The sequence below is a fragment of the Herpailurus yagouaroundi genome, unplaced genomic scaffold (assembly GCF_014898765.1).
Source record: "Herpailurus yagouaroundi ecotype Mexico unplaced genomic scaffold, PumYag 28, whole genome shotgun sequence".
Taxonomy (NCBI): domain Eukaryota; kingdom Metazoa; phylum Chordata; class Mammalia; order Carnivora; family Felidae; genus Herpailurus; species Herpailurus yagouaroundi.
The window spans coordinates 135,672,167-135,684,366 of NW_024412376.1; the positions used below are offsets into that span (position 1 = coordinate 135,672,167).

The following is a 12,200-nucleotide window of genomic DNA, read 5'->3' on the forward strand; positions in this document are numbered from 1 at the left end:
CTGGTCTGGATTTGCAGTCACCATAAATGCAGAAAAGGATAAGATACATTCTAATGGACTGTTTTCTATAAGGAATATGTTCCAATAAACCCTGACAAAGCAGGACATGCTAATATTTATCCAGAGGGCAGAAAGTCACATTTGTTGTTGCACAGCGAAAATTCGATTGGTTTCTGTTGACTTATAAAAGTCTATGTGAAAGACAATGTAATTATTGTTACTGGGACAGGATTTTAAAGAGGACTGAAAAGGATTTTCATTTTTTTTAAATTTCTTTTAACTTTTATTTATTTTTGAGATAGGGAGAGACAGAGCATGAACGGGGGAGGGTCAGAGAGAGAGAGGGAGACACAGAATCTGAAACAGGCTCCAGGCTCTGAGCAGTCAGCACAGAGCCCGACGCGGGGCTCAAACTCCCGGACCGCAAGATCGTGACCTGAGCTAAGTCGGATGCTTAACCAACTGAGTCACCCAGGCGCCCCGGACTGAAAAGGATTTTAAAGAGACTTCAAGTAAAGAGTTATTTCCATAATACAGATAAGTTAACTAAGGCAGTTGTATTAACACTGAAATTTTACATTGAACAGTTGTTTTCTACTTACACATGGTAGTAGTTAGATTATAAAGGATGACCAAAATTCAAATTATGTACTTTTTAGCTAATGCCAAGCTTTTAGTCATTTTAGGAGGACAATGATTTAACTCTCTGTATATGTTATGGAAAGACAGCCAATTATTATATGCATAATCCAACTATTCACAAGTTTAGAAACGTACCAATAAAGATGTTAATGTCAATATTCTAACTTCTGTGGTAAAGGGTTCTTCAATGAATGGAAATAATTCTTCCATTAGAGATATATCCCTAAGTTGGGGAGGGAAGGAGATCCTTGACTTTCACACAAAATTGGCTTTGTTGGCAAACTTTCCCTGAAACCCTTTCTTTTAAGGATGAACAAGGCCAGTGAGCATTGGGTAATCAGATCCAATATATAATATATCCCTTAAAGATATGTCTTCTCTGTGTTAGGTCTCAAATGATTATTTAAAAGTCTTTAAAAATATTTTAGGCTTTGAATAGATTCCCTTAATTCTGGAAACTGCACTGCTTATCCAATTGCTGTATTATCTGTTACCAATGCCATTCTGGAATGAATTATTAGTCTTATTTATTCATCAGCTGGTTTGAGAAATAGTTACACAAAGATCTGAATAACTAAAGATAGCATGAGGAAAAACCTTTGATGGAAGTACTTTTTTTTTAATGTTTATTTATTTTTGAGAGACAGAGAGAGACAGAATGTGAGTGGGGGAGGGGCAGAGAGAGCGAGAAAGACACAGAATCTGAAGAGTCTCCAGACTCTGGGCTGTCAGTACAGAGTCCGACATGGGGCTCAAACTCACAAGCCGTGAGATCATGACTTGAGCCGAAGTCAGATGCTCAACCGACTGAGCCACCCAGGCACCCCTATATTTGGTAATCTTTTTAGCACTCTTTAGATTTCTCTTCCACGGAAAACAAATGGGTATCATATTTTGCCATAAAACACATAGTAACCTTTTTCTTTTTTGTCATAAAATACCAAGTGTAAGAATGATGGGATCATAGTAATCTCATGGCTTAAAATCTTATAAAGCCTTCCCATTACACTTAGAATAAAATTAAAAGTTTTTGCTGGAGCCTAAGGTTCTACAGGATCTCTCCTTTCACCTCTGCCCAAATTAATGTCTTATCACTTCCACTGAATTCTGCACCAGTCATAAAACTGGCTTTCTGGTTATTCTCTGGATGTGTTTAACTTACAATCATATTAGGGCCTTTATGCTCGCCCCTTCTCAACATCCACATCCCAGCTCAATATCTCCTTCTTAGATCACTTATTTACAATACTTCCACACCCTCCTCCCCAGGTACCCTCTATCTCATAAGCCTGCTTCATTTTCTGTATAGCACTTACCCTTCTCTGAAAATACAGACTTTATTTTTGTCTACTTATTTATTTTTCTCTTTTCCTCAAAGATATAAACTTCAAGAAAGCTGGGGCTGTCTGTCTTATTTACTGTGGGTTCCCAGCAAGCACATAAAAAAGTGCTGACACACAGTAGATGGTCAATAATTATCTGTTGAATGATGCATGGGTAAAAAACACCCCAGCAGAGAAAATAAGCATGAATATTCTGTTCATGTTTACTCATGGTTCCGTTTTGGGTTCTTTACAATATTTCTGTTCCGATTACTTATCATTTCACAACAAACTACCCCAAAAGTTACCACCTTAAAAGAACAATTATTTTATTACACTCACACTACTGTCAGGGAATTTAGGCAAGTTTTGACTAGGTGATTTTTCTGCTCTAATAGTGTTGGTTGGGGTCATTTAGAATTTCACCAGCAGCTGTTATGGTGGGTCCGAGATGGCTTCACTTACAAGCCTGGTACCAAGTGGAGATGGCTGTAATCCTGGGTTCAGCTGGCCCCTTCTCTTGCTTTACATGGGAGCTCAAGGGTCCAGTAGAGCAAGGTAGGAGCTGCTAGTCCTCTTAAAGCTTATGTCTGGAACTGTCAAATCAGACACAGGTTAGCTCAGGTGAGGGGAGCAGTATCAAAGCATATACAGTCATTTTTAATCTGGTACATTTCTGAGATAGAATATTTCCAAGTAAATGTTCCTAAAGAAAACAATTCAACAAATTCAGTATCTTTCTGGAAGTTACAGGCTTCTGACTTAAGTCTCAGCTAAATTCAGGGAAGGCTTCAAATGCTAAAAAAGAAATACAAAAATTAGAAGTTATATAAAAGATATGTCAAACTTTGAATATATATCTTATTTACTTATTTGCAACACAATGGACATTGTGAATTGGTTTACATCCTCTGAGACTATAAGCAAAATTTGTGATCTCCCTGCTGTGTACATTTTTATGGAGAGTAGGTTCATAGTTTTCATTGATTTTTCAGTTTCTAATGACACCCCTCCTCCCCTATCAAGTATTTCCCTAAGCAAAATTATGGAGTGCAAGGGGCGCCTGCATGGCTCAGTCGGCTAAGTGTCCAACTTCGGCTCACATCACGATCTCATGGTTCGTGAGTTTGAGCCCAGCATTGTGCCCTCTGCTGTCAGTGAGGAGCCTGCTTTGGATGCTCTGTCCTCTCTCTCTGCCCCTCCCCCACTTGTTCTTTCTCTCTCTCTCTTTCAAAAATAAACATTAAAAAAATTATGGAGTGCATAAGTTCATTTTTATATCTATCTCCCTTGATAATACCTAGCCTTGTGTAACAATAATGGTAACAGCTGACAAAAATATTATTATCTTAAGCCAAGAGTAATGTTCTATAATAACCCTATGAAGTACTACTATCATCCTTATTTTATGCATGAAGAAACTGAGGCATAGTATCTTGCCCATAGCATGTGGTGGGGCTGGGAACCCTACCATACTGGCTGCAGATGGTCTGACGCAACAGGGCTCTCTCTGTTCAGGAGTAATAGTTTACTCCTTTGTAAATTGGGGAGAATAATAGTAGTTAGTGTCACAGCGGCTATTAGATGAGCTGAACTAGGATAGTCCATAGCTGCATGCCTGGCACATATTACATTGGCATTTGATAAATACAGGCTCCCCACCTTTAACCTCTGTTGTATTCCAGAAGGCTTTGCTATCTTTCGTTGTAGAGATATTGGTGTGATAAAATGCAGACCTGAAGGGGAGGATGGGTGGGTAAAGATCTGAAAGTCTAGGGCCAAACCTGGAGATACTGCTCTCTCCACTAAACTCCTTAGAGTCCGGTGTTTTCTCTTAAAATTGTATGCAAATGTCGCATTCTACTCCACAATTCAGTTGCTTATCTATTAATATGAAACTTGATTACCCCAAAGCTTTTGGGATCATTGTTTTTCTGTGATGCACCTTGTTTATGCCTTGGTCTCACACACACAACTGCTCTGATGAACTTAGTGCAGGTTTGGGAATTTAGACGCCCTAGAGCCTTCTGTGGACCCTTTAGCTTGTTCGGGCCTTATATTTTTCACTTATAAAGTGGAGTGGGTGTTGATGACTAGATGATTTTACCAAAGTCTTTTCTGTTCTGGAATTACACAATATGAAACTGTCCTTTAGGGGGCCTGGGTGGATCAGTGGGTTAAGCGTCAGACTCTTGATTTCTGCTCAGGTCATTATCTAACGGTTAGTGAGTTTGAGTCAGTGTTGGGCTCTGCACTGACAGGGTGGAGCCTGCTTGGGATTCTGTCTCATTCTGCCTGTCCCCTGTTCGTGCTTTCTCTATCAAAAATAAACATTTAAAATGGTCTTTTAGCCCGGTTTTCAAACTGTGGGTTTCCACTTAGCAGGCAGAAACTCCAATTCGGTGGGTCAAACATTAAAAAAAAAAAAAAAATCGAGATAACTACTCTCCGGTGAAATTCTTGTTTCAGAATAGATATTAAAATGTAATGTGCAAAACGACATCTGAAACGTTTATCTTCATCGCTGGTGGTAATTGAAACACCTGAAAGCTGGTGTAAGGCAGTGCACCCTAGAGACGTGTAATTGGGAGAATCCCGGTTTGCCCGCCTTAGTACATCAACCTCGGAAGCTCCATTTGAGGGCTCCCACCAAAAGCCCAAGGCGCAAACCTGCGCGCGGACCCCGGTCCCGTACCTCCTCGCGATGGCAGCGGCCCGCCGGCCTGCGGGGCGTCACCTGGGCCGACGTCGCACCTCCCGCCTCCCGCCTGGGCCAAAGTGAAGCTGCGCGCCTTCTGACGTCATCACCGGGCGCCGCGGCCCCCACCACCTTCCACTTCGCGGGAGAAGTTGTTGGCGCGAATGGATTCCGAGTCCCGGTAACGGATTCCCCAGCCCACCGGCCTGCCCGCCCGCGCCGTAGTCCGTGGGCTGCGATGGTGAGTCCCTGGGGGAGGCTGTGCGGCTCGGGGGCTTGGGAGAGTTTGCAGGCTGGGTGTGGACCGGGCACTTTTGGAATGCAGGGTGGGGGAGGACGGCGGTGCGGGGCTCCGAAGGGGAGCGAAGGCACGGAAGGGGCCAAAAATCTGGCACTGGTCGCACAGCTTTCCTGGGACCGCGGGGTTTCTGCTCTCGGCAGCAGGCTGCGCTCATGCCTTTGGTGCTGCGCCGCAGTTTCACTTTTTTTTTTACTCTTGGGGGAAGGGAGGAAGGAAGAGAGTAAAGAAGGTGATTTGGGGGGCTTGGCGATAAAGTTGTTTTCCTGTTTGGCGTTGCCCGAAACCTCTCTTTGCGTCCTGCTTAAAGCATTGATTTCAAGCCCTCGTTCAAGGCGGAGAAAAATGTAACAAACTTTCCTTTTTTGTAAGTTGTGTTAGGCCTTGAACTTTCGTCATTAATAGCGCCACGAAACGCTCATCACAGAGCCGTTTGAGACCGAAGGCTTAGGGAGGATGCTTTATTTTGTTTAAATGAATTGGTAGAAGCCAAAGGGATAACACGGTTTACCGGGGGGGGGGGGGGGGGGGCGGCGGGGAACCCAAACCCTAACAACACTGGAGGTAAAGACAGATACAATATATCTGACAGCTGTCATCGCTTATCATCTGATGTTAAAAATAATCTTATAAAAACACACCTCTGTATAATTGTGCATAAAGCATATCAATTGAGCGTGAAATGATTATGCAGGTATTAAAACAGACGTTCATGCTGGTATGGAAATAGATACAGATATGTGTTTGAAATATTTAAAGGACAATTTATGATGATCTATTAAGCCAGAATCTACTTCATAATCAGACGTAATTTTTTCAACTATTTTTTACCTTATCACAACACCAGCATCCTGGAGGGAAAATTTTTATGCCACATTGGGAAACCTTGCAGCCCTTAGTGTTTTTTTCTCATAAAAAAGGGATAAAATAATAGCCACCTTGCACCAAATATCAGTGTGTGAGCTGTTTGTTTTATATACCTTTCTCACTTAAACCTCTCAGCAATCTAGTTTTACGGATGGTGAAGGAGGCTTTTAGAATTTAAACAGTTTGTCATACAACTAATAAGTGGTTGAACTAGAGTAGGAACCTCGGTTTTTCTGACCACTACATTATACTGCCTCCCTAAAATGATTATAATTAATATTGGACTTAAGGCACTATAGTATTGTGGAAAGTTGATGACATTTGGAGTCTTGAAGGTTAAGAGTAAGGTGATAATTTAGTCTTGCTCTGCTATTTGGTAGTTTTGTGGTGGTGGATTTTATTTGGTTTAAGTAAATAGCTTAACTTTAACTTTTTTAAGCTTGTGTTTTTCTTAACTGTAAAAAGGGGCAAAATATAGCTGTCTTAAGTGATTAGCTTGAGGATTAAACAGGGTAATATGTGTAAAGCTTTTTTTGTGGCACCTAGCATGTGGAGGTATACTACTATGTGACTACCAATGATCTAATTTTATTAGGAAGGACTCTGGAACATTGCATAGTTTAAGGGTATCAAAGATGCCTCTGATGTTGTCAGTTACAGTGAACAATGGTTTATATAGTCAACTTTTGATCATTCAAGGACTTTAAGTTTTGGTTCTTTTCTATCTTAGTACTTTTGTTCGCATGCAGATGAAAAACAAAGCTCTTCTAAGAGAAGAAGTAGGGGTCAGATGGATCAGTTTTGCTCTTTGCTGAAGGGAAAGGTTCTATAACATAGATAAGAATTTTGGATTGCATTGGTATTTAATTTAGTCTTTCTGTCTCTAGTACAACAGTTAGCAAAACCCCAGACTAAAATTCTGTTCAGTGTAGATTTATTGAACACCTAGGCACAAGTTATATTGTAATACAGTAGTTTTTAACTTTGGGTCACAGTTCCCTTTGATAATGTGGTGAGTGGTATGCAAATTTTCTGCCCACAGAAATACATATGGGCATGTATACAACATTTAAGAGAATTTGCATATCTTCTGAAGCCCTTCCATAGACGTTTACAACTCTTACCCTGGGGGCTACATTTTTTTTTTCTTAAATATTTTCTAACTGAAGTTATCAATAAAGGGGTAAAATACTATATCTACAAAATCCAGTACTCCGTGAGCATTAAAAAAGAGAAAACTTTATGCCCTGATATAAAACAGTTGTCAAGATAATTTAGTTAAAAAACAAGGGTGTAGGACAGTATGTAAAGTTTCACTTTACGCAGAGAAAGAGAGAAAAGAATATACACACTTTTATTTGAAGTATGAAAGGATACACAAGGAACTGATAACATTTTCTACCTCTGAAGATGGGAAATATGTGTCTGAGAGGCAGGATCAGAAGCAGACTTTTTTACTCTTGAATTTTTAACCATGTGAACATAATGTCTATTAAAGGAATTGAAACAAAATTAAAGATAAAAAGAATGGAAAAGAAGTCATGTCAACAATTTGGTTGCTATTAGAATTTAATAACATGCTCAAAATGTGAATGAAACCTGAGATGCCATTTTTAAGAAATCAGCATATGTAATTTGTTGGCTGGTATAATTTATTGAACACATGCATAAGGTTGAATCAAACACACATGAGACCTAGAGTATAGCCTGTTTGAAGAGCTGTCATGTCTAAATACATCTGAGTTGCTTCATGCCCCATTTTAGGGGATACCTTTTGCATTGAGTTTTACTATATGAATGCTCCCCCTGGACTAGTGCTGTCACCCTATTATAGTGTAGTTTTTGCCATATGTAGTAGTAGGTGACCTATAAGGCCCCTACCTACCTCTCTTAGCTCTCTGTCTTTTGAGTGTATTAGGCTGGTTCTGTCTCTGCTCTTGTTCTTGCTATTTCATCTCCTTGTTCACATCCTTCCTCACATGTCTGCCTTTTTCTACTCAAGCCTCAGTCATCACTTCCTCAGAGCTTTTGGTGTTATATCTAAGAAACCATTGCCTAATCCAAGGTCATGAAGATTTATGCCTGTCTTCTAAAAGTTTTACCTCTCACCTTTAACCTTGATCCATTTTGAGTTAATTTTTAAATTTTATTTTTTATTTTGGAGAGAGAGTGAGCAGGAGGGAGAGAGGGGTATAGAGGGAGAGAAAGAGAGAATCTTAAGCAGGTTCCATGCTCAGCACGGAGCTGGATGTGGGGCTCCATCCTGTGACCCCGAGATTATGACCTGAGTTGAAATCAAGAGTCAGATGCTCAACTAACTGAGCCACCCAGGCGTCCTGAGTTAATATTTTGTATAGGGTGTGAAGTAGGGGTTCATGTTTATTCTTTTGCATGTGGATAGTTGTTCCTGCACCATTTGCAGACATTTCTTTTCCCATTGAATTATCTTGGCTCTCTAGTTAAGAATCAAGTGACCATAAGTGTGAGGATTTTTTTTTTTTAATTCTCTCTACTTTTCCTCTATCTATCTACCTACCTACCTATCTACCTACCTACCTATCTACCTATCTACCTACCTATCTACCTATCTACCTATCTACCTATCTTAGTGCCAGTAACACACTGTCTTTTTTACTGTAGTTTTGTGGTAAGTCCCTGCCTGCCCTTCCCCCCCCCCCCGCCCCCTGCCTTGTGGTAAGTTTTGAAATCAGGAAGTATAAGTTCTTCAACTTTGTTATTTTTCAAGATTGTTTTGTGTGTTCTAGGTCCCTTGACTTTCCACATGAATTTTAGAATCAGCAAAGAAGCCAGCTGGGATTTGATAGTGATTATGTTGAATCTGTGGATCATTTGGGGGAGTATTGCCCTCTTGACAATAGAATGTCTTCTGATCCATGAACATGGACTATCTTTTCATTTGTTTACGTCTTTAATTTCTTTAAACAGTGTTTTATAGTTTTCAGAGTATAGGTTTTACACTTTTTTTAGGTTTACTTCTAAGTATTTTGTTCTTTTTGATGATATTGTAAATGGAATTGTTTTCTTAATTTCAATTTTGGATTGTTCATTGCAAAAGTGTAGAAACTTTTGTAATTGATCTGTATTCTGCAACCTTGCTGAACTCATGTAGTAGTTTTAATAGTTTTTTTCGTGGATTCCTTAGGATTTTTTTCTATATAAGATCATTTCATCTGTAAATAGAGATAGTTTTACTTCATCCTGTCCAATCTAGGTATCTTTTATCTCTCTGTCTCTCTCTTTTTATTGCCTAAATGCTTTTGCTGGAACCTTCACAAGTGTTGAATAGAAGTGATGGGAGTGGTTGCATCTTTTTCCTGATCTCAGGGAAAGCATTCTAACAACTTTTTTTTTTTTTTAATTTTTTTTTTCAATGTTTATTTATTTTTGGGACAGAGAGAGACAGAGTATGAACGGGGGAGGGGCAGAGAGAGAGGGAGACACAGAATCGGAAACAGGCTCCAAGCTCTGAGCCATCAGCCCAGAGCCTGACGCGGGGCTCGAACTCACGGACCGCGAGATCGCGACCTGGCTGAAGTTGGACGCTCAACCGACTGCGCCACCCAGGCGCCCCAACAACTTTTTGCTTTCAAAGTGTAAGACCTCAATATAGTTTTAAATACTTTATTCCACAGCTTGTCTCTGCTGTGCTACCAGTTAAATCATTGTGTATATTAGTCAGATATATAATTTGTATATTAGTGTTTTTCAGGATAAAAGATTCTTATATTTGGACAGGTTTTGTGAAGTTTGTTGATAATCAGTTTCTTCTTGTGGATTTGGTGGTTGACTTAAAAATATTAATCAGAAATATTTATATTTCTTTGTTACTTTCAAAGTAGAGAAGTGAAGCCAAGATACATTGTGGCAACTACTCTACAGAGCACTGCCATACTTACTTTGCATAAAATCCTGTACCTTTCAAAGATAAGTGAACAGAGTGACATAATTTGTTTTCTTTTTGCATTTTTGATAGGCAAATATAACTTGTTTGTTGGTTGAGCTCATCAGCAGTGGAAAAAAGTAACTTGAAGGTTTTGATTATACTTCCAAGTAAATATATAGTGGCTTTTGTACTTTGACCTTCTAAAGCTAGAGGTCAGTGAAAGCTTACTTCTGTATGGGTTTAGGAGTATTTATTGCAAAAATTTTTTTCATCTCTAACTCTACTAGTGGATTTATATAATGAACCAAGTTGGAAACTTCTTGGTACAGGTAAAGGACTCTAAAAATGCAAGATTTTTTTTTTTTTTTTTGAGTACTTGGCAAAGTTGGGTATTTTGTCTTGGCTTATGTATGTTAAAATTGCATTTGGGCTGCCTACTAGGTGATGCTTCTCTCTAATAGTGTTGTAGAATTGTTAGTTACACCTTAAGGTAGAAAATGCAAGAAGTCTTTTTTTGCTTACGTTTAAGAGCATCTTAAATTTCAAAACTTTTACTAGAGAATATCTTGTTGGCATTCTCAATTTTTTTAATTCTGGAGTTGAAGTTAAAAAAGTCATAGGGTTGTTATGAGGATTAAATGAGTAAATATTTTTAAAGTGCTTAAATTATTTCTTGGCACAGAGCAAGTCCTATTTAAGGGTTTATTAAAGAAGTAAATAAATGATGCCTTGACTCTGGGCATTGGCAAAAGAAAAAGAGGGAAGGGGACAATAATATTTGAGAGATAGGATGAAAAGGTGGAGAGTCAGAGTGAGGAGGAAAAACAGTACCCAGGTTTCTGTTTTGGGTGAATGGTGGTGCTATGCATTGAGGTGGGGAATAAAGGGAGAGAAGCAAGTCCCACAGAAATACGAGCTTAGTTTTGGACATTATGGATTGGAGGTATCTTTGGGGCATTTGGACAGAGATGTATTGGCAGACTGTTGGCTACGTGATATGGAACTTAGGGGAGGTGTGGGGTGGAGAGATTGAGAGCTTTAGGAGGTATCAGTGTGTATATACTTGGTACTGAGGTTGAGATGGATGTGAGTTAGCTTGAGTGTATGTGGATCAGAAGTTTTTGATTTTGGATTCATGGAGAACCATTAGTAGGTTTCAGGGAAAACCCCTGAATTTTAGATTACATGCAAAGTTTTGTATGTGTGTGGGGTGTTTTTTGCCATCAGTCAGTTCTCTAGTTCTCTTGATACTAACTGGGTGTCCTACAGTTCAGTTTACTTCCGACACTATTCAGATTTAGTGCAGACTGCATAAGTTAAGGGGTTCAGTCCCACAAAGTGGCTCCCACTTCAGAAGCCAGTTACAAGCCCTAGTCCACCTATACTTCTGACTGACTGGCTTTTTCAGGACCTCCTCCTCAGGTTTGATAATTTGCTATGGTGGCTCACAGAACTCAGGGAAACATTTTACTTATATTTACTGGTTTATTATGTGGCTACAACTCAGGAACAGCTAAAGGGAAGGAGAAGGTTTGTAGGGTAAGATATGGGGGGGGTTGGGGGGTCAGAGCTTCCATGCTGTCTTTGGGTATGCCACCCTCCTAGCAACTTGATATGTTGACCAACCCAGAAGTTCTTCAAACATCGAACCTTGCTTATTCAAGAGTCTTTATAATCTAATCTTCAGTCCACCTCTTCTCCCTGTAGAACTAGGAGTGGGGCTGAGAGTTCCCATTCTTGGCCTTTCTAGTGACCAGTTTCCATCCTACGTTGCCTCATTAGTATAAACTTAGGTGTGATCCAAAGAACTGATTGTAAATAACAGAAGACACTTCTGTCACTTAGGGAATTCCAAGGTTTTTAGGAGCTCTGTGCCAGGAACCGGGGATAAATTTTTATTATAGTGTGTTTTTGCATATTTCTGTGGAAAATATTCATAGCTTTTGTCAGATCCACGAAAGTGTAAAAAACAAAACAGAACCCTGGTGTGTTTAGTGAAAAGACCATGCCTCTGTTTACTTGGCACACGTTTTGGATATTAATAGATAGGCAACCTGTTACTGACAGCATCTTATACTAGCGTATAAGTTTTGCAGGGACAGGAGCCACAAGGATAGGGAACTGCTGTACAGTGCCTGGCACATGGTACATTTTTAATAAGTATTTGATGAAGTACAAATAAACTTTATTTCCAATAAAAGAGAAATTAACTAGAATAGAAAATTTACTGGTACGAAAACATCTTTTCTAGCCCTTTCTACTTTAATCTATCAAAATTTTTGTTAAAGTTTATTTAAGTAATCTTTACACGCAACATGGGGCTTGAGTCTACAACCCTGAGATCAAGAGTCACATGCTGGGGCGCCTGGGTGGCTTGATTGGTTAAGTGTCTGACTTCGGCTCAGGTCACGATCTCGTGAGTTCTAGCCCTTTGTTGGGCTCTGTGCTGACAGCACTGAGCCTGGAGCC

The 12,200-nt window shown here is 39.6% G+C and overlaps 1 protein-coding gene and 1 long non-coding RNA gene across 3 annotated transcripts in view; one reads left to right on the forward strand and one right to left on the reverse strand.

Moving 5' to 3' along the window:
• Positions 1–2,164: 2,164 nt before the first annotated feature.
• On the reverse strand, positions 2,165–4,779 carry LOC121036862 (uncharacterized). The gene is made up of 2 exons (XR_005793515.1): positions 4,660–4,779; positions 2,165–2,762 (listed from the first exon to the last, which is right to left on the reverse strand). It is a non-coding gene; the product is annotated as an uncharacterized LOC121036862 (long non-coding RNA).
• Positions 4,780–12,200, forward strand: part of RFC1 (replication factor C subunit 1) — an 88,179-nt gene continuing 80,758 nt past the window's right edge. For both annotated transcript variants that reach the window (XR_005793513.1, XM_040485555.1), the window contains exon 1: positions 4,780–4,903. Coding sequence is in view for 1 of the 2 variants with exons in the window: in XM_040485555.1 (XP_040341489.1) it covers positions 4,901–4,903 (3 nt within the window). In the remaining variant the exon portion in view is untranslated. The remainder of the gene's footprint in view (positions 4,904–12,200) is intronic.